The sequence below is a fragment of the Lasioglossum baleicum genome, chromosome 9 (assembly GCF_051020765.1).
Source record: "Lasioglossum baleicum chromosome 9, iyLasBale1, whole genome shotgun sequence".
NCBI classification, from domain to species: Eukaryota; Metazoa; Arthropoda; class Insecta; order Hymenoptera; family Halictidae; genus Lasioglossum; species Lasioglossum baleicum.
In genome coordinates, this window is record NC_134937.1 from 10,174,069 (window position 1) to 10,197,201 (window position 23,133).

The following is a 23,133-nucleotide window of genomic DNA, read 5'->3' on the forward strand; positions in this document are numbered from 1 at the left end:
GATTTCATTCCACCATCCCGTGGTCCCCCACCTCTACCCTGTTTCTGCCCGTGGGCGGAACCAGGATGGACCTAATAAATTGTTTGTTGTAATTAAATGAGTTCGAGGGAATCGTGTAGGGCGTTTTGGAGAGAACCGTGGCCCCGGGGGCGGGTGAGGGGGGGATAGGAACTCTATATATAAAGGAATAAAGATGAACGGCCTATGGATGGGTCGCTATCTGCGCCGCTGGAACAGAAACACGCTCGTGCCGCGACAGCCCCTGACAAATGACGGCCCGAGCGGGGCTATTGCCGCCGCCCCAGCAACCCCTCCTCCTCCATCACCAACCCCTCTCTCGATTTCACTCTCTCTCTCTCTCTTCCTCTTTCTCTCCTGGTCTCTTCGATTCGCCTGTTTCGCTCCGCTCATCCTCGCGGCACGGCGTTACGCTCGCCACGCACCAGAGCCACCCCCGACCAGCCTCCCCCCCCCGGACCATGATTAAACAGAGGGAAAACGAAATTGAGCGGCGAATATTCCGCACCGCGAGAGCTACACTCCCTATAAACTCTCGATTGGCTGCCGACGGTCCGCGGCCCCCCAATACACACCCCCGAATTCTCGCGAGCTGATCTGCGGTTAGGTGAAAACAGGGGTGGATCGAGATCTCGAAGTCACTCTGCGGAGATGACGGTGTCTTTGTGGTAGCTTCGATGTTCCAGCAATCAGACTTCATTGGAATTATCCGTCCTTAGAATTACTTCGTAAATTTTCGAATGTTTAGACAATTTGTTCGAGGAAACTAAAAGGAATACTGTGATGATGATTAATGTACCTACGTGCAGGAGAAACAGGCTCATTCGAAAAGAAGATGAATGTGTTTCTGGTGCGAGTATCGACTGGTATCCGCATTCTGTCCCAGCCGACGCGGAAAATTGGTGGAGAGGAAGAAGAGACCGAGCGGGGGGAACGAATATCCTCGGCGAGTGTTCCACAGGGCACGTTCTATTTGATTTGCAATTCGAATCGGTCGCGTTCACGACCCACGGAAGGGGAGAGGGGAATCGCACGAACCAGGAGAGAAAACTCGGCGGAAGACGAATCGAAAGTCGCCGAGGTTTCTCGCGGCTTGGGGTGAAAACGCGATCCCAGCAAGGAGAACTACACGAACAAATTGTTTCCACTTCGTGCTGTCCTCTGTATCTGCGCTTAAACAAACAATTTTAATAGCACTTCACCTTCCAGATAAAAGGACAATTCGCAACCCTCGCCGGATCAACGACTGGAACCGAAATTGCTTAAAAAATCACGAGGGGCAAGCAAGTTGTATAATCTAAACAGTCCCCGGTGCATCAGCGTGGTGTCTCCCAAAAAATCGTGGAACGCGATCCAGAGGGATCAAAGATCGAACCCGATTTCCCGTGACCCTCTCGCAGCTGACAGCGCGAGTGGCTCGGAAAAGGGTGTCGGAAAACAAAGCGAGGCTGAAAAAAAGAGTCGAAAAGGTTACGCGAAAGAGAGATGGATTTATCGGCGTGCGGGTTAGGGATGGGAAGAGGGTGGGAATCGCGGCTCGAGTGGGAAATAGAGGAAAAGAGGCAGAACGCGACGACCGATGGATTTGACAGAAAGCTTTACAAAGCGCTGTCGCGCGCTATTTTGTATTTTATTTTCGAGCGGCACGCGGATTGGACACGGACGTTAACAGCACTCGTTGTAATGCTTTATAATGCCCCGGACCTAGTCTCTCTTTCTCTTTTTCTCTCGCTCTTTCCCTCTTTTGCCAGTCGCGTTCGTTTCCCTTTGGCGAGTCCGCGCCGCTGGATAACACGGCCGAAAAGGGGGCCAGCAGGCACACACCATCCGTCGGATTTTTCGCAATAAAATATGAGGACCACGCCAGACAGAGTGTACATTCGAGAGCAATTTCTGGCGTGTTCTACCCTGACGGCTTCAATATTCCGCGGAGCCGCTCGGAGATCGCCGATTTCGAAGTGCTATAACACTTGGAGATCGTCTTCAAGATGTAATAGGAGATTCGACTGACGGAATAAATTTATTAATAAATTGTAGTGACAATTTCAATCGAGAATCAACAAGGCAATATCAGAAACGTGATCTAGTCATTTCACTGGAATTAATGTATGAAAGAAGATTTTTACTCAATTATTGGGAACAGGTGATTTAATACGTAGAATAATCTATGAAGATGAAGATCGCAGCAGAGTCCAGTAAATATTTCTTAAATATACTTCCAGAAGTCTACGTCAGGATGTCTGTTTGTGTAGACACATTAGACTTTACAAGTAGAATTTAATAGAACTAGACAAATCATGTATGAATGCACAAGTCTATTGATTCGCGTAATGGCTCCTAATGGCACTTGATTTTCACTGAATAAATATTACTCTTCGCTCGCTGCATTTTGCACATTAGGCAGAAAACTTAGGAATAAGACAGCTGAAAATAATTCTCAGGGGGTGAACTCTTATTTGTAACAAACCTCGAAAGCAAACTCAACGAAGAGAAACAAACTGGTCACATCTATCCGACTAAAAGCAAGCAATCGCATCGGAGGATCCTGCACGCTTCATCTTTCCATCGACTGCGCTGTCCCAAAGAGACCGAGGCCCGATGGGTGGATAAAAACACACCACCCAGAACCGAATCTTCGTTTCAGCGTATTTCCACGGTCAGTGGACGGTCACACCTCGGCAACGAGGCTGCCAGGCAAGATATTCCCTGGCGGTGTTATCCTCGTTTCGCTGGATTCTTGGAGGACTTGGGCGTTCAGGATGCTCGGAGCGAACAAAGTTGGCCGGGCTCTGGCAAATAGCGACAGCTAACCGACGTTTCGATACATTTCTATCGGGAGCAATAAAGTCCCGGCGGTTTTTGCCAGTTTCGAAACTCGTTACACGCTCGACTCGTCTCGATGGATACGCTGTATCGACGGACCGCTGAGGAGTCGCCGGATCCGGGGCCCGATGCAACTTTTTCTCGCGCCCGGGACCTTTTTTCCCCCGGTGGCCGTCAGGTTCCGAACGTTGCGCATCGGCGACGGGATCCACAGGCCAGAGGAACGGAGAACACCATGAAGAAAAAGAGAGAGAGACCGGAGGAACAGAGCGCACGCCGAAGAAAAAGAGAGAGAGACCGGAGGAACAAAGTGCATCATGAAGAAAAAGAGAGAGAGAGAGAGAGATGAGCCGAAGACGAACAGAGGCACCGGTAGAAGAGATACCGCAGCGTTTTCTTCTTGGTCGGGCTGGGCCGCGTGGTTGCTCGCCGGTGCAACGACGCTCGAGGGACTTGGAATTCCAGCGCGAGATGCCGGTGGCTTGCTTACGTAAGAAAATCTCGGCAAAAGACACTGGCAAGAAAAGGGTTCGCGACCGTGTGCTCGCCTCCTCTTCCTACTCTCTTTTCTCCGTTCGAGGGAACACACTGAATTATTATCCTTCTTCCTCCACCGAGAAGCAAGCGCGGATGCTGAACCCTGCACCTGCCCCGATGGCCGAGTCCTTTCCTGACTTTCAGTTTGGAGATGTTCGAGAGGGTGGTTTGGGGTGGTGGTGATTCGAGGAAGTTCTTTGAAGTCGTTCGCCTTTCGTACGCGAGCTTCAGTTTGAAGATGTTTGAGAGGTTTAAAGCTGACGTTCAGACAGACTTTATTGGAATTGTCTGTTTCTGAATTCTTACAGGGTTCATTTTTAGAAAATCTCTCGAATCGTGTGCCTGGAATTCTTGCAGAGACCCCTTCCACTCCCTCGCAGTAAAAACTACGCAGAATGTCAACCAAAACTGACTTTGATCCAGCTAAATTGGCAATTCGCAACACTGTGCGACAAAGGAAACTCGCAAAGAAGCTAACTCGTGCACCTGCCCTAGCGGTGAAGTTCTCTCTCTGAAGAAAAGAGAGGGAGAAAAATCTCGAAAAGAGAAAAAGGGAGAAAGAGTCTCTCCTATGTGGCGGCGGGCACGTTTGTCGTCGTCGGCGTCGTCAGGAGTCGTCGCCACCGGCAGCGTCGCCGTTGTCGTCGGCCACGGGTTGTCTAACTCGGCCTCTAGCTATCCTCGCTGCCGGTAGCTGGTGCTTGCCGGGTCTCCGTACCGGTCATGCGTCGCAACTATAATTTGAAATAATTTATAAATCCTATTCAATTCAAATTAAGGCTCCACTCTGTCGGATGAATAAAAGATGCGCCGGTACCGCGCTGCCTCGCTAGGCGAGCGAGCGAGCGAGCGAGCAAGCGAACTCACTCGCTCGCTCGCTTGCTTGCTTGCTCGCTTGCTCGCTCACGCGCGCTCCAGACCGCGCAATAATGCGCGCGTGTGCGCGCCAGGGCAAATGGTGGGCCCATTATGCTACGGACCGTGAGTTACGCCAGGGGCGGATTGCATCGGATTCCACGGGAGATTATGATCGGCCCGCGAAATTGGAGAATCGGCGACGCGCAGATTTTTGCACCTCGCGCTGTCCCGATTTTTGCGGCGCCGCCGGCCGTCGACTTGCGAAGTCAATCTTTTTGTCAGCTTTCGAAAATTTGTCTCGTTCTACTTAAATATCACGCCACTGGACATTGAATTACTGCTAGAATAATCATTTTCATTTTTCAGTATTTGTCCACGAAATTGTGGGCTTGTAGGAAAAATCATTATTATTATTATTATTTATTATAGACGGGCCGAAGCCCTCTTGCATAAATGTTTACAACAGAAAACAATAAAAGTCTACTCGTATAATAACATAGAAGGGACATGCACAAAAACTAATGGTGCAAACTATTTGGTATTATCCTATAATCCTGTGTAATTGTTTTTGGAAAGTTTGCAGACTCGATAAAAAAATCAATACGATTATAGAGAGTGCCAGAGTCTGCAATAATGCGATTTATTGGATTAATCAATCCACAAGTAGATCGGTTTAAGTGTTTGAAATCAATATGATCAATATGACAATCAATATGATTATGAATTAAATTAAAAATAAAGCTCTGGTCGGATACTCTTCTTCGATTACACGTCCGTAAAAATATTCTATAAACAGAATTGAAAACAAAGATTTAATGTTCCAGAAGAATTTCCGACTCGAAAGTTCCACAACGTTGAACGAGCTTCCGAAAAGGTGAACACAAATCTTCTCCAATCGCTCCAAAAGCGGACACAAGAGGAAGCTGAGATATCCTGTTGGATCCTGGGAGCGGAACAAAGGCTCCGCGCGAGATGTACGCGATGTACGCGCGAGTCCTGCCACGAGTAGGACTCGTCGTAAATATGGTAATCCTAAAGTATCAGCGCTACCCGGTGGGTCGGGAACGATAACGACCATTATGCGAATGCTCGACGAAAAGAGAATTAGGGGAATCATTTGTTAGGCGAGCTGTCCGTCGCAGCTGATATAATCCCCGGATGTCGGCGCCGAAAGACACTCCCTGCAGTCTTCCTACCGTGAAGATCGGCCGGACGTGCGGAGGATCTATCTCGGAACCAGTTTCGACTATGCTACATCACGTATCCGAAAAATTGGCTGCATCATTTAGAAATTAGTTAATCTGTATTAATAGTTCACCTGCTTTATCTGTCTCCCATGTCATTTATTGAAAGTTGTGGGTTTCTTGGAATACATTGAAAATCATTAACAACACTGTATTTTCGTTTGACAGGATGTACAGGGTGGTTGACGCAACTTTGCACACCTATACAACTTCCAAAGTATGCGTTGCACGGAAAAGTTTTGTATACAGAAGTTGCATGGTCTGAAGGGGTACATTATGTAGTGTATTAATTTTTTTTTATAGGTGGAAGCGTTTCGGAGATTTGAAGGTCGACTTTGTTTTTTTAAATGGAATACTATATTTTGTATACCAAAATATGGAAGAATGTCGAATACTGAGTAAAAAAGTATTGACCTTCATTAGCCCTAAACTTAATAATTAACTAGTAAAATTTTCAGGAAATAAAGTGAAATTCATCGTTAATTATTAGGTTTAGGGCTGATGAAGGTCAATACTTTTTTACTCAGGATTCGACATTCTTCCATATTTTGGTATAAAAAATATAGTATTCCATTGAAAAAAAACATAGTCGACCTTCAAATCTCCGAAATAGTTCCACCTGTAAAAATAATAAATACACTATACAATGTACCCCTTCGGACCATGCAACTTCTGTATACAAAGTTTTTTCGTGGAACGCATACTTTCGAAGTTATTTAGGTGTGCAAGTCGCGTGAACCACCCTGTACGTATCTGGTGAAACTCTTCGTGCAAAATAAAAATTGTGTCAATTGCAGTTCACGGGAATCAATCATAAATTGATTACTTTCTTCAATAGTCCTAATAAGTAATGTCTCTTCTATCTTCTGGAAAAGCGAAGGTGTCCATATATCTGTCAGGGGCTCGTTGACGTCGTATTCACGGACGAGAGGCTCGGAAGGAAGAAGCGTCCCGACGGTTTTGTCGTCGGCCGGGACGTTGACCAGGTCAGGTTTTATTCCCACGGGATGGGACGTGCTGTTCGGCCTTATCCCCCTCGATCCCCCCGCCCCCGCGTTCACCTTGTACCCGGCGGTCTCCCAGTGCGCGGGGCTCACGCAAAAACCGCGAGCGTTCGCGTTATGAATTACAGATTGGCCAATGCGTAAGTACTTGCGTATCGGACCGTGGCACCGCGGGTAACGCATACCTTGCGACAAGAACGAGAGGGAGGGAGAAAGAGAGAGGGGACAGCCGGCAGGTTGCAGGTCGCTCGAAGGGGTGAAAGAACGGCCGCTGTCGGGCTGCTTACTCCTGGCTGTCGTCTTCGTCCTCGGAGTCAGAAGGATAAGAAGGCAGTGAACAGTGAAAGAGACAGAGACAGAGAAAGAGAGAGAGAGAGAGAGAGAGAGAGACGTAAGAAGTTCCGTCGGGTATATACGTATAAATATATATGTATACTATATATACGCACGCTCTCCGGGATACGTCACCCGATTAATTTGTTGTTAGCAAACAGGTTGGCAAACTGCGAGCGGATGCTGGCTCGAGCAAATAAAGGAGCCTCCATTTATTAAGCCGGCAATAAAATAGCGCTCCTCCGCTCTTCGTTGCGCCGTCTCCTTCTCTCTTCTTCCTCGGTCCCTTCTGCGTTTCCCTCTTCGTCGTCCGTGGGTAGAACATCGGGAAAGAACGGAGGGAGAACGCTCGGCGTATTTCGCGGGAGAGAATGGGACAGGGAGAGAGGAAAGAGGGAGGATCGCTGGGGGGACACGGCTGATTTATGCGAAAATCGAGGGACTCTCTCGGCCAGGATCCACGGGCTACGCTGTGTGGAAGTAATGCCACGGTGGACCGGGTTAATCCACCCCCGAACTCTACCGAGTAACCGAGCAGCCTACAAGTCTTTTCGGATCGGTAGAATCTCGAGTAGACGCTATTATACACCTTCAGATTCATTTTGATCGCGCGCTAATTAAATAACACTTCCGAGAAAATAGATTCTGTAGAATCTTCGTACTTAAAGGGTGGAGTTCGAATTGGGGGTGAGGTTTGCCCTGTTCCGTTCTTTGGGCCTTCCTCGTCCCGTTCGGATTTTTTTATTCAGTTTCCAAAATTCCAAAATTCCAAATATGGTCTCCCTGGCACCGGGTCGTTCGATGGATCAATCGTCGATCCTCGCGCGGTTTCAATCGACAACCAATTCGGCCGGTCGCGTTCCGAAGAATTTAACTCGGCGGATAGATCGGGAAAACCGATAAGGTTCGACGAAATAGTTGGCATAATATACTCGTTTCTTTTAATTATGCGGACGCGATCGAAGGCGGATCGTCGACGTCTAGGCGACGTTTATCGGCAGGACAGATCGGTTGCCAGCGCCGGGGCAGATCGGTATCTTGCCTGGCGTTAACTCTTCAAGGCTGCTTAACATAATTCGTAAACAGGATCCCGTGAAATTCGCTGGCCTCGCTTATCTCCTGGCCACGCACGATACATTACGCGATTATGTACCACTCATAACGTAGATACATACGATTAGGCTACTCCCGCGTTCTATCGATGCCTCCGCGGCGATCAGGTTGCACCGTGACCTAGCCGTTAGCTTCGCCGCATGCAAAAAGGGAATTAACCTCGATCTTCAAACGGAGCAGATTCGTGTTAACTTATGGACGTTATAGTCGTATGCAAAGATACAAGCAATGGCACGAATTTATGTTCTGTAAATTTTTAAATGAAGAAAAATCATAAAAGAAGCAAAGAATTTAGTAACACTCGGAATGGTTCGATTTAGTTCTACTAATTTAATTTCTTCCGTAGGGGAAATTTCCAGCATTTTCTGTGGCCCACTTGAGGTTTTGATTTTCACTGATCATCAACGATCGAGATTGTGAACCGATAGCCTCTGGCTGTGAAAGGCCTTCAATCGAAGATCTCCGATCAGATGTACAATCTCAGTCACTTTCTCGAATATTGAAATCGAAGTTGAAATTTGGACATCGAAGTTTCCTGGAAGGAAGTTTCGAACACAAAACGAAAAGAACCTGAAACATTGCTAAACACCCTTATTATGGCACCTGGCGATTGTACAGTAACGCCTTAAGCGTGTTCCCAGGAGGCGGAATATACGGGTACAAGACAAATAAGTTCCGTTTCGTTAGGAGCGGACTTTTAGACAACCTATTATTATCGTCAACGTTGTTTCGACCATCCGTTTCGACGTTAAACGCACTCAGGAGTCTCGACACGAACAGAGACAAATAAAATACAACATCCTAATTAAAAACAATCGCGACGACCGTGAAACATCCATCAAACCCTTCAGCTGGATAAACAGCCGCATAAAGTTACGGAAAAGGACAGTACGGGACATGGCAGTTTTAACTACCAAATCATTTTTCCTCGGAGTTATTGGACCTTGAAGATGAAGAACTCAACCTCAGTTGCAACCACAGTTTACAATCCTTAAGTAAGACAGCAGCACTTAGAACTTAGGGGATCATTATAAAAACGCAACCGCAGTTACAATCCTTAAGTGCCACAATGATCGCGTCTTCCAGGTCTATCGGAGGACTTAGCAACGGTGGTACCGAGGTAGAAGAGCTGTCCATTAAATCAGCGGCAGTCGAAGCAGGGGTTAGGGGATCGTTCGAAAACGGTGGTACAGGATCCGTCGGGTCCGCGGCCGTTCCACGGTCAGCGTGGAAACGACGTGGCCGGGTCCCATGCTGCGCTAGGAAGCATATATCCTCCGCTATCTAAATAATTATCGCGGCCATTACCATCACGTGGCGTTGTCCGGTGGAACCAACGAGGCGACGTCGCGTCGCGCCCCTCGCCGTAATACGCCCGGGAATATTATGTATGGGTCCTCTCTTCTCGTTGGGGCACACGTGTGCGTGGACCCGTGTGCATCGGGAAGAGAGGAGTACCGTGGGGCTACCGTGTGTATCGGTGGTAGACGCGGGTACCACCCGACCTACCCGCTGTTCTCGACCCGCTCCGTCAAAAGGGAGGAGAGACACGGCCAACAACGGGGAAACGGATTGGCCTCTTTCGATTCCCCGGCTACTTGACTACCCACCGCGCCAAACAGACACGATCCTCTTCCTTCCTCCGCCCTCCGCGGGCCTTATTGATCGCGCCACTTACGCGGACATGTGTCGCGATACTTATCGTACGTCGTGTACGCATACCGTGCAACCATGTCCCGTCGCTCAACCGACGCTTCGTCCGGCTGGATCGGCTTGCCCCGGGAACCATAGGCCCATTTTTACCAACCCCACTACGCTGATTTCGCGTTCACGACTCTTCCGGGTGTCCTCCTTCTTCGAGACCTCCACTCGGCTAGGACGATGCTGATGGACTTTGATAGATCGCTGCCAATCGTGATTGAAAGGTGCAATTTTGATGGCGGAACACGACGGCGGTCTATTCGAGGAAGGGAATTTTGATGCAGCCTTGGGAAAGACTCTTTGAAAGAGGTCGATTGAATAATGAACTTGTCCATATCCATCTTATAAAATACTTTAGTTCAATCTTTCCGTCAATAATTGAACATTTTACTTACTCAATCGATAACCACAGGAACCGGCGAAGAAACGAGCCGAAGATCAAAGTACCATACGATTCTCGAAAGCTGGTGAACTTCGTGCTCGCCCTTCTCGCTCGGCGGGCAGAGATCACCGGAGGATTCAAACTAGCAACCCCCGGCAGGACCTATAAAGAGGTCGGAGATCGTAAAACAGACGAATTCGTGGTCCCCCCATGGAACGCGCGGGACACGGATACAACATTAGAGGGTATAGAAAATTCCTGTTCACCGTTGGAGGAATATTTAATTCAAAGGTAAGGGGGCACGAGGAGAAAGAGGACGAAGAGAGGAGGATGGAGGAGGAGGAGGAGGAGAGGAGGATGGAGGACGCGAGGCCTGCGGCGAACGCGTAAAAGAGAGGAAGGTCGCTTCTGAAAGTAGCGGAGGTGGCTTCTGGTGGCGCAGGTCGGCCTCGCTGTTCCCTCCCGGCTCGAGGGTAAAGGCACCGCCAATTAGCTCGAAATAATGAACGCATTTCGGCGTCTTTTGTTTTGCTTCCGTTCGCCGCCTAGCTAGCTAACAGAGCGCCCGGAGCGAGAGCGTGGCATTACAATGGAGGAGATTCTGTTTCAGAAATTTACCGCGCACGACAACGACGACGACGAGAGGAACATTACCTCTCTACCTGACTACCACCGTCATCGTCGTCGTTGTCGTCGACGCGACGTAAAACCCGCGGGCGGAAAAAGAAACGTTGCCCGGAGAGCTCGTCTCGTTGTCGGCGAATTAACTTTCGCTTGGCGTAATCAGTCCGCGGATCCGTATCCACTCGGTGAAATATTTTCGGTTGTTACGCGATAATTACTAGCAACTCGCTCAAAAGCTGCAACCCGAGTCGCCAACGCAGCAGAAAAATCTCGCTCGCCGTGCCCCGAGTTACAATTTACGCGCGCACCGGTAAATGCAAATACTAACACACGTTTGCAGTCGATGCGTCGGTTTATTAGCGTTTTACGGCTCGCAGGAAATTAATTGACCGCTGTCTGCGGCTGGCTACACGCGTAACGAGGACCTTGGTGACGCTCGTGATGCGATTTTTGTGGAATTGTTATGGCGTTGCCGAGCTCCGTATCTGCAAGAAGATAGGCTCTTCGAGACTAGTTCTACGAATAGAAAATTGCAGTAGAACCTCGATTATCCGGAATAATCGCAGAAAGCGTATTCAGACAATAATGAAGTCGTAAAACAATTTTTGCATGAGAAACGGGCCGAGCTGAGACGACGTACAGACGGAGCTGGAAGTACAAAAAGGTCCTCGTTAAAATTAATTGGTATTAGAGAGTGATTTTGCGTCGACTCAATTTGTAGAACAGACGATCAGGATCGTTTAGGACGGCAAGGGGTTAACGTACGGGCGCGAAGATGATCTCGCGAAGAGAGATAGGGCGGTCTGCGAACAAGCGAACGCGAGGATCGCGATTCCGATCGGCACGCATCGCGGCTGGAGGGGGATATTAATCTCGACAAAATGCTACTTTCCTACGTTAATTTTCTAGCTTTTGTTCGGCCGTGGGCGTGCGCGTGGGCGTACAGCCGTGACGAACGAGCACGTGAAGGTACACGAACACAAGCGTGAGAAGCCAAGGTTTTTTTTAGCGGTTCTGCCGGGAGAGCTCGTCGCGGGCCCTGCCAACGCCGAGCCAGCAATCTTATCTCGATAACAACGTGGCCGATGCCGAAAGAAAGAAATCGCGCGGCGGTGTGTCGTGTAATATTCCCGTTAACGGCGCGATTCGCCTTTCACCTCGCGTTAAAGAACACGTTGCTGGCCTCTCCGCGTCAATGACCCGCCTCATTCCTCACCCTTAAGGGAGCATTCTGCTCTGGAACTCGAGAAACTCGAATTTTCATTGCATTCTCCTAGAAGGCGTTCCTTGAAAATGTGTCTTCAAACGGGGGTGCTTCGATTCGTAAAAATGTTCATGTACATTTTCTTGAAAAATATTAAAAATTCAAGAGAAAGAGTTAAAATTGAAATACAAAATACGTACCGAGTAATAAATTTCGTACATTGAATAAATTACTACAAAAACTCTCATTGAAAGTGTTAAATTGTAGGGCCATAAATAAAAAGGCGTCCTAGAAGGTGTTCCTTGAAAATGTGTCTTCAAACGGGTGCGCTTCGATTCGTAAAAATGTTCATGTACATTTTCTTGAAAAATATTAAAAATTCAAGAGAAAGAGTTAAAATTCAAATACAAACTATGTACCGAGTAATAAATTTCGTACATTGAATAAATTACTACAAAAATTCTCATTGAAAGTGTTAAATTGTAGGGCCATAAATAAAAAGGCATACACGTTCGTAAAAAGTCATGGCGGATTCTTTGGAGGTATTGAAAGTCCGGCTACAATCTAATGGGATCGACTAATTATTTATCTATAGAAATCATCGTGCAGGTACACTGAATCACGCGGCTCATCCATCTATGTGATTAATGGCGTCCGTGGTTGCGCACGGTACAATGTACGCTTCGTGTCAGCACACACAGTCCATATATTCGAGGCGACCGTAACTTCTTGCCCAACGAAGGCACAAGTTTCCTCTCGTCGTCGTCGCGGCTCCGGCGCGGCACCGAGCCAATAGCAAAAATTCTAATTTCCTCGAGGAGCAAGATCGAGCAATCTCCATCGGCTCTCGGGACCCGGCTTTCAGATCTACCGATAAAAACGGGTTTCCACACACCGCGTCGTCGACACACCACGGCCCGGGGATCATCGTCTAATTCTCGAGCGTGTCGTTCCCGAGGCGATTACACGCGATCACGGGCTAAAAGAAGAATAGTCCTCCCGTCGTGGCACCGGGGTAATAACTTTTGAGGCGACATCGAGCGCCGCGAAATCGTCGCAAGGGCCCTCGGATATTTACGAAGCTGCCGAGGATGGCCCCTCTCGGTTGGCTAACAAGACGTGTTCAGACGCGAGAACTTTCGTGTCCGGGAACTTTCGTCCTTGCGTTCGAACGCCGCTCACAGAGCTTGTAAACAAATATGCCGGATTTGAAACGGAAACTTTGAAATTCTAATTCGAATTTAAATTTCGAACAGGTTCGACTTCGAATCAGGAAAACGATTCGGGTTAATTAAAACCGGGAGCGCCAGGCGTCGGGCTGAAAGGTCAAGCCAACGTTTCGGGCTGGAATAAATAATCGCGGGTTTAGTTGCGTTTAGTGTTTTTCTATTATCGTAATGTTGCATAAGGATCAGCAATCCACTAGATTCGATATAACAGTACAGTTTATCGATCATCAGTCCGATTTATTAATTTCCTTCTCGCCAACCCGGACAGAAGTCTCGACGACGCTTGTTCCAAAAATGGTCCCCCAAAGGCTCTCCAGTTGCCAATCAGATTTCTTGCGGATATAGTCGCTGTTGTAATAATTAAGATCCAAGGCAGCAAATCGTGCGAATTCCATGGCAGCCAGGTGCGAGAGGAGGAAGGGAGTCCTGGGGAAGACGTCGGGCCGGCGCAGGACGTAGAGGGTGAAGGCGGGTGAAGGGGGTTTGGAGGGTTCGAAAAAAGAGGAGGCGCGCGGCCGCTCTCGCGCAACCGTGATCCCGCGGAGGGGAGAGAAACGGGCCAAAGGGGGTGTGGGGGGGCAGAAACGAAACGGTAGCGGACGGGGAGCGCGGATTAACAATGCCGCAAATACTGGTACCGGCCGTGGAATGCCCGCGAGCGCACACGGCGCATAATTAATACCACGGTTGGCCGGGGAGCACTCGCCGCGAGCAACGAGAGAGAGAGAGAAAGAGAGATAAAGGGAGAAAGAGAGACAATCTCCGGCTGCAGCGAGCTGGACCGTGGAATGGCGGAAAGAAAGAAGAAGGGAACCCTGGTGGTACCGGAGGGACCCGACCGGGTTCGGGATGTCCGCGGGGAGGAGATTTATGTGGCTCCTGATTGAATCGTTCTCACTCGATCGCGCCGCTCGCTTTTTGCCCTACCGAGATTCTCTCCGCGCTCTCTCGCCCCCTCCTGCCCCCTATCGCAACCCCCCTCGGACCGTGTCGCCTTTCTTCCTCCGGTCAACCTACCTCTCTCTCTTTTTCCGATACCCCACCTCCTGCGAGGTATGACTATGGCCGGAACCGTTCAAGACTGTACGGCTTGCCTACGCTCGAACCTTATCCCCAGGTGGACCCTCCGAGCCCGGTCCCTTTCGTGAACCGACTGGCTCGATGCCTTGTGCGAGCTAACCCTTCAGGGACCACGAGGTCAATTTTTTATAGATTTTACCATCATTTGTTGGTGTATATATAGAACTTTTGGTATGTTTCGTAGCTGTCTTCAAGCTCCAGGAAGCAAATGGTGCGTGAGAGAGTAGTGCACCTAAAAATCTGGCCACGTGTAATCAATCTTGAAATGCTCGTCAGTCAGTGCGTAGATGTCGTTCCCGAAGGGTAAGTGGTTGATGGATTGCATTCATCCATGCCTTTTAGATTTTCTTTTACTAATCGACTCGAGGTCCCTACAACGCAATATTAACGATTACACTTTCTATCAGCTAGAAACGAATTTTTCCTTCTTCCTTACAACACGCAGCTGCTAGAATCACGTAAAGAGACATTAAGAATTCTACGAAGAACAAGAGCCAACTCTTCCACTAAAGAAATCGTTTCTTCAGACCTACAATCGGTTCGAAGATTTCTCAGTCACTTAAAATTCGATTTGCGCAACCAAATTTTACCATTCTCACGAATTCCGAAAGCGGTACAAGTACGAATGTCCAAATAATCATACCGTTCGAGCATGTTCGAAAAAATTGTTCGATCGCCGATGTGTTCGACAGTCGTTATCTCCGGTGATCTCCGATATCTTCGGATCTCTTCGGTAATTAATTTTCGTACGGGTTAGAATCGACGGTGGCTTTTTCCGTGTTCGGCGTTTCTGGGTCGGCCGTTCGTTACCCGGCGTAACCGATTTGTCCCGGAGATTTAGGTGTCGATTGCTCCAAAATCGACGGAGACGCTGCGTCTCAGCCGCGTTTCACAATCCGTCCGCGGGCTGAGTTATGAAAATGGCGCGGGCGATTTTATCTGCCGGCCACAAATAAGCGAGCCCCCTTTGAGCGAGCGTTTAGGTGTGATCGAGGAGACAGCCCGGCCAACTTTATTGCCGCTAACGGTTCCGAGAGAGCTCTCTGGTGCCGGTTTCTGGTCCTCCCCCCGCTTCACACGGACAGGAATTACGAAAGCCACGTTCCTCGATGGATATACGTGTTCCCCTCTCGAACGTAATCAACGTCACCTTCGTCCTTCGTACATCACCGGCGGGGCACAATTATGTCAGCGATGACGCGGCCGCGGGGAAAAGAAAGACGATCCGGGGGCCACGAAACGCGAGAGGCATTAAAGTGTCAGCGGCCGGGGTTCATTTAAATCCCGAGGTATCCGTGCGCCACCGTGGGCCGCGCGCGTGCGCCACGATGATTTTAAATAGGCCCCCCTGACCGTGATTGCGAGCCGACCCCATGCTGCATCCTCGAGAGGATGCATTTTTCCCTGAATTTATCGCCGACCGGGGCTCCTTTGTTTACCCCCCTTTGTCCTCCGGTTCGCCTGCAGTCCGAGCGGACGCTGACTCGAGATCGAACTCCACTCTTCAACTAATTTGCGTTTCCTTCGGCCCCTGTTACGCCTCTAAGTATTCACGACAATTATCTTTTAACAAAAATGAACCAATTTGTTCGTTCATCTGAACATTACCCGATAAAAGGACTCTCGAACGATTTCCAAAAATCATTCCAAGTTCTATAACAGTAGAATCGGAAGCCCTGTAAGCCCCAGCTATCCCAGGAAGTAGAAACCCTTGTCCCCGGGAACAGACCCCGAAAACCTTCCCAGTTCCGCATTTAGCACCGGTGCTGCTCGAAAGTGATCCATCAGCGCAGCGGTTCGAACGCGTCTCCATCGAATCTCTAAACATCCTGCCGCCGGCGATTCGTCTTTTCCATAATTGTGCGTAGTCGATGGCAGAGCTGTCGGTCGTATTTGTCCGCGGAAATCGGCCCGGGCCGAGCATCGGATAAACCAGCCTCGGGGCCAATTAGAAATCCCCGGGCCCGCACGTCGCGGCAAAGTGGAAAGACCGATTAGCGCGACTCGCTGTCAAAACATCCACTCTCAGCCGGGACACGGGAGATATATCCAAAACCCTCTGTGTCTCTTCGTCGCTGCTGCAATCGCGCGAAAGAGCCGCATCCTCTTTCTCCTCCGGCGCAGCTGTTTTTCTCTGTTCAGAGAATCAGCCACCCGTGCTGCACTCCCGGCAGTCCATCACTCGGGCTCGGACGGCTGGTGCATCGCGGATGCAAGCGGGACAAGGGGGACGCGCGCGCTCTCCGGCGCATAATATATCGGTTTAAAAGTACCATTTATTTAAATGGCGTTTATACCCCGGCCCACCGCGGAACGAAAAACACAGGCCGCAGAACCCCTGGAAATAATAACGGGGTTAGCAGGGTCCTCGACCAGCCAGAGAAACGTCCGGCTAGAGGACGCCACGCGGATGCAATTGAATCAATCATCATCCTACAACGCCCGCGACCATGAATTTAACCGGCCCCCGAGTGCCTCGACGCTATACCTGTCACCGCGCGGAAAAACGTCGCGAACCGCTTCCGGGATTTTTTATGGCCGCCCGTTCCGAAACTATTTTCGGCTGTTTCGGAAAATTAACGGGCCACTTCACCGCTTGTTCTACTTTATCCCCCGCGTGTACGCTCGCGAATTTTCTACGTAGACTCGAACCTCCATATTTGCTGTTTGTTACGCGCGGTGGTGATACTCGAGGATTTTTAATGCGACGTTGGACCGGGAATTTTCAGGAGATTTATGGGACGAGTGCTGGACGTGTACGCTTTTAAACGATTTAATTATTACGCGGCAGGCTGGTTCCCTGTTTTTTGTGTTTTTCGTTAATGATCTTTTATGCTGTTCTGAAAATAAAACAATGGAACAATGCAACTTTTGCTTGATCCATCCAATGAACCGATCAAAATGACATCGTTTCGAAACTCTCACTGCAGAGAACATTATTAAGTTGCCTGTTAGGGAAGGTGTTAACATACCAACATTTTGCACCGACCGGTCTCGAAAGAACCTCGCCAGTCCCTCCGACTACGATCTCGTTTCTCAAGCATCGGCCAGCTCATTTCTCTTGGCTGGCAGCGCCGAGCAAACCTCGGCAAGCTAATTTCAAAACAAACCGAGCGCCAAAACAGAGTCGGCCGGCGAATCCCGGCGTAAAATCTCGTAGAAAAACGAGAACCCGAGGAACGCGGGGGTGGTGTACACTCGAGGTTCCCGGGTTGATGTGTGGAGGCGACGAGAGGATTACGCGTTAGCTCGCGGAGGATCGTCGTGACGATATGTAAGAAGAAAAGAAAAATCGAGAGACGGGCGGTGGGTGTTCGTGGGGTGAGGACGAGAGGGAGGGGGGGGGGAAACGAGGGGTGGGATGAAGGAATGGAAGAAGACGCTGGTACCGCAAGAATGTTGAGCCCGGAACAGCGAGGAGACACGCGGAGACACGTGTAGGTTGGAAGCAAAATATATAGGGATAGCCGAAAGCACGCGAATGTCCCAGGCACTGGGGACTGTTACTCTCATTCCAGCTCGTTCTCCCCGTTCCCTCCTTACGGTCTTCCCCCCGCCCCTCCGGCTCTTTTCTCTAAATCTCTCTGTCCGCGAAGTGGCTCGGTTTTCCAGCTGCGCGAGTCTCGTCAACGTGACGGCGGCGGCCACCCTCGGCGAGCGTCGGCATTCCCTGGCAAAAAAGCTCGCTCCCTCGCGCACATAATGGGCCACGCTGACTCTGGGGACCGTTTTTTGGACGGGCGGCAATGCGACCGCCTCAATTTCTCTCTCGTTTCCCTCTCCCTCATCTCTCTCCTTCTTTTTTCCTTTCTTTCGCTCTCTCCGCTCGTTCGTACCCGTTCCAATATACAGGCTGATTCACCGGCCAGCGGACCCAAAGTGCCGCCACCAAAACATCGCAGCGGGAAACGCGTTCTTTCGGCTACAGTTAAGTGTTTGTGAAAAGACCGATACACCGCTTCTCCGCCATCGAGAGAAGTAGCCACAGAGAAACTCGAAAATGCTCCGCTACCTGATATCCCAATGGACCCCCAATGGTCCCCGAAATAGTTCCATAATGGTCCCAATTTGCTCCAAAGAAATACCGATATCGCTCTCTGCACCGAGACACTTAAGTGTAACCGTTTCCCACCGCGATGATGACACTGGTTTCGGGCCCACTAACCAGAGTGAATCACCCTGTACCTTCTTCAGCCCGGTTTCCGCCTACGAGCGAAATTCCTGGCCCAAGCCAGCTTTGTCTTCCACGGCGTCGTCGTCGAAAGAGAAATTGGCGAGGCCCGTTGTTCCAGATCCTCGAGACGGGCTCCGTTCCGATCCTATCGGCCCGCCACTTCGACAGATTGGACGACCACTCGAAAGGGTTCCACGAGTAAATACCACGGGGATACGAGGGCACGACGTCGAACCGAACCCGCTCTCGACGACGATCTAATCGGCGCTATACCGTGGAAAGCAACCGGACGAAAAGAGGGAGAGAGACACTCGGTAAATTGGAGAGCAGAGTACGGGGAGAGGACAACCGAAACCAGGTTTACTTACTGCGAGGCGATAAAGCGGCACGGAATTATTTCTCGGATACGTTCGTACACCAGACGCTGATCCTGGGGGTGGAAGCGCGGCGCCATTTCGCTCGGCGGTCTCTGCGGACGCTGGGAAGTTTATGCGAATTTAGGGCCTTGCCGATCGATCCGGCGAAGATCGCAGGAAATTTATTTCGGCAAAACCAGTCCTATGGTGCGTGCTGTGTGTGGTACAAATCTGAATAGTGTCAACCCGGTTCTACTATCAGTTCCTGTTAGTAGTGTTAAACATTTTACCAATATTAGGTAATTCCACAGGTTCGCAACTTACTCTTGAAGAGAATGAAACAAAATTGATTTATTACATGCGCATAATCCTCGGAAAGGTCCTCTATCAAGGCTCTCTATCCATTCCTCCAATTTCCCGAAGACTGTGCTACGTTTGTACATCGATGAACGTATCAGCGGTTATTTCGGGAGCCACTTCACCCCCGATTAATCCTCGGGGGTCCAGCTAATTGAACTTGTACATTTGCAAGCGGCTCAAAAGGAAGAAGGAGGCTCTAGAGCGCGGAGTCCGAAAAGGGAGGTCCGCTAATTGGCGGGTGCCAGGGTGAGGTGTCGCAGGGGGCGAGGGCCGCGAAAGGTCGCAAACTTAGCATCCGCTGGTGCTGTCTCGACGAAAGAAAGAGGAAGAGAAAGGGAGAGGAAAAGTCGGGGTAGTCCATCACCGGGCGGATCGTCGGTGTACCGGTCATAGCGTGAATCCCGGCCGCTCTATCACTGCTAAGAGGCGTCGGTGTCCCTCTTCTAGGGAGCTTCCTCTTGCTCGAAATCTATCTTGTCCCTGGTGTGGCCTCTCTCTTTCTAACTTTCTCGAACTCTCTGTCTCTCCTCCCTTATTCCTTGGGACACGGTCGTCTCGCACCCCCTCCGCCTTTGAAAAAATCGGCCGCGCTGCCGGTGCTCCTTGCCGCGTATAGACGCGCGTATACGCGCCGAGAGGACAGGCTGCTTAATGGCGACGATTACTCAACGGATCGAATGAGCCGCGGCCTCGTGCCCGACGTCGCTCGTAACGAAATACCAAAATAACGTCACCAATAAATATACCGAGTGCGGTGTAACCCGTGGCGGTTGGGAAACCGCCTCGTTCATTCTGTGCCCGTTCCCGGCGTAGCTCGAACCCTGATGCCACCCCGGATGGGGGCCAGGGGGATACCGTCTGACAAACGGCTCCAGAATTAACCGGCGACCGACTCCAAACTCGCCCGCCTTTTACGACGACGCGACGACGACGGCTCGTCACCGGTCCGACGACTTCGACGATACCATCCTGACGTGACCTGGACCTTGAACGCTCCGTACGACCACGTTGCATTTTTTGAAGCCCCTGAAATCTGCACGGGGACCCGCAATTTTATTTCACAAAAGTGTAGTAAATTCATTAGGAGCCATAATGATGAAACAAGCGGTGAACCCAATAACTCAAAAATCTCTGTCGAAGCCGGAGCTTCCACCCTCGCGTTCCAAATATAATTCCCCGTGTATCAATCGGATGACAGCGCGGTTTCGTCCCCGCGAGTTCCAGGCCGTCATCGCGGCCGCGGACATTAATTCAGTCATAAAGCCGTTCGCGTATAGTGAAACGAGTATGGCGAACGAGCGGGTAAGCGAGCGAGCGAGGTCCAAGCGCTTAAATAATACAAACAAGTCGCCGGTGGATACCCAACGAGGCGGCGAGTGTCGCGGAGGGATAGGCGCGAGGAACGTGGCCGCGGACGAAAGCGATAGCGCATGGTTCAACATAAATTACTCGGGGCTCTGGGTGCCCGCGGAGAAGTGAGTTATTTGCGTGTGACTGATGGAACGCGCCAGCTGACCGGGGGAAAATCGAGAAAATAGTGAAAAACGAGCGAGAGAACCCAAGACACGACGCGCACGCGTCCCACGACTCGTCATCCCCTATATTCCGCTGCGTCTTATCGCGCCACGATAATTGTCGAATGCCTCGTTTGGCCGTCGCGTGAGCACACCGACGGCACGCGATTCTTCAAAAGATGATTGGAACCTACCGCGACTTCTCGTACCGGATAGAGGGGACGAATAATGACAAGGTTCGCGGACAGGGTGACATCGCAGCGACGTCGCATTTCCAGCGAACAGCGTTACACGATCGTGATGTTGCAAGTGAAAGAATCGTGGAATCTTAAAAATTTATTTAATTTTATAGATTCGATCGGTTCTACGGGCACTGAACAATTTTCTTCGGGACAGCAACAATCTTGTACGCGTAGAGCAAAGTCTCCCCGTTACAACGACACCATAAAATCTAGCAGGCGATTTTTTACTACAGTTTTATTGCGCCTCAAACGGAAGGCGTGTCAGCACTTGACGCGGGATTATCTTGATTAATCGTGGCCGATTACTCGGCTTTCTCCGCGCGGAAGTTCTTTCATCAATCCATCCCTTAATGATTTTTCCGCTGCAACGAGATAATTCGCCGGAACAGGCTCTCTCCCTCTCTCTCTCTCTCTCACTCCGCGAAAATCGTCCCATTTTCGGCGAAGAAACCGCTCTCGGTCTTTCGCTCGGTGGCCCGCGAGAGCGGCCGGGACCGGTTCCACGGAGTTAATGATCCCATTAATTAGTTTCGTTTCGTTAAGCGAGGCACGAAATCTTGTCGTTGCGCGAGAAGGGAATTAAGGGAAATAATTAGACAAATTAGGACAGGCGGCAGGGGTGGCTCGGCTGGCTGAGCGAATCATTTATCATTGGGATCTGCTATTAATTCCTCGTTAATTCCTCCTTTCCTCGTCAAGCAAGATAAACGAGTGGCTCCGGAGACGGTCTTCTCTCGTAACGTTGCATCGCGGCTCATCGGGGGACGGGCCCGATTCCGGCCCGACACGGGAACCTGAATGGACCGTCCCACCCCGCCGCCCACCGGTGGCGGACGGGGCTGGCCGACGCCGGGCAAAAAGAATCGCGCACGGCGAAAGAGAGATACGAGACCGATAAAACGTTGATTGCATTGAAAAAAAGGATACAATGATAAATGCCGAGGAATATAATGGAGAAAGCGGCGCGGCCCGCTGCTACGGCGAAGACGAAGTGCGCTCCGGAGGATATAACCTAGGTGCCCATGGTAATTGGTCGATAGGAGAGCTTTGCTTCGCGATATTAAATGCATAAACTACGGTGTGCCAAAGAGAAATCGAAAGATTCTAAGGGGATTTGTTACACTACGGTTCAACTCGTCAATCTATTCATTTCGTAAATAATTAAACTCAATTAAACTTTGCAATTTTCTGGTGAATTTTATTTTTACCACGCTTATATTACATTTTATGCAATATGCGATATTTATATTAAAAACAAAGAGGAGAAAAAAAATTTTAATATTAACCGTCACACCTCGTAGTACGTCATCACGTTCAGCGATCCCCACTCCGCGCGCCAGCGCTCCCCACTCCGCGCGCCAGCGCTCCCTACTCCACTACGTGTTCCCACTTCGACTCATCCCCACTCCATTTCATTCAGTTCCATTCCCCTAAACCCCTCATTCTTTCTCGCGTATTTTAAAAAAGACTAAAAAGTAGAAAATAAAAAAAATATTATATAAAAGAACTTTAAAAACCACGCTTATATTAGAATGCACTAAAAAGGAGAAAATAATTTTTTTAGGCACTAGTGACTGTAAATAAAAGCGTGAAGCGCCCACGAAGATTACGTCAATATAGCTTAGCGCTCCACGCTTTTATTTAGTCGCTAATGCCTAAAAAAAAATTATTTTCACCTTTTTAGTGCTTTTTAATATAAGCGTGGTGTTTAAAAAGTTTTTTATTTGATACATTTATTATTATACGTTTATTTATATTCACACTCCGAGCTGAATCCATCTAAATGCGTTCACTGTTTGTTCAGTGGCGAGTATACTGTGTGAACATTAAGGTCGAATAAAGATATACAGAAATTTACTGCCGGTGAGAAAGAGAAACTGATGGACAGGGTTACTAAAAGCCATGTGTCGACACATCCGTGGTAATGAAGTATCAGTTATTGATAGAACAAACAGCGCAAGGGTCCTTCGTGGAAAACCGCTTTCCCCGGCAATAATAATCGTCTTTAACAGCGAACGTTTCAAAAATACCCGGTGTTCAAGGGACGCACCAGTGACATCAACTATCACGCGCAGTGTCGCAGCGTCTCTGTTTAACAACTTCCTCCGACTTAACGCCTGGGAAGCCGTAAACTGCTGCTTCGTTTTATCGTCGGTCTATCAACTTTCGGCGAGAACTCGAAGAAGAAGAACAAGTAGCCCTCTGATGTCTGTCGTTAAAGCTGCGATGGCTTTTTTCTACCGGCGAGATTTCCTACCGCGTCCCCAGTGTATCCAACCTTAACAAACTCATCGGGAAACTGATCTATTTTTAGAACATTAGAAACGAAAAATAAAA

General features: G+C 49.5%; 1 protein-coding gene across 3 annotated transcripts in view; it reads right to left on the reverse strand.

Moving 5' to 3' along the window:
* Sowah (ankyrin repeat domain family member sosondowah) overlaps positions 1 to 23,133 on the reverse strand; it is a 119,704-nt gene that overhangs the window by 25,695 nt on the left and 70,876 nt on the right. For 2 of the 3 annotated variants that reach the window (XM_076431280.1, XM_076431278.1), the window contains one exon: positions 10,027 to 10,175. The exons of the other annotated variant lie outside the window; for it this stretch is intronic. In XM_076431280.1, coding sequence (XP_076287395.1) covers positions 10,027 to 10,175 — 149 coding nt within the window. The remainder of the gene's footprint in view (positions 1 to 10,026; positions 10,176 to 23,133) is intronic. 3 annotated transcript variants of the gene reach the window in all.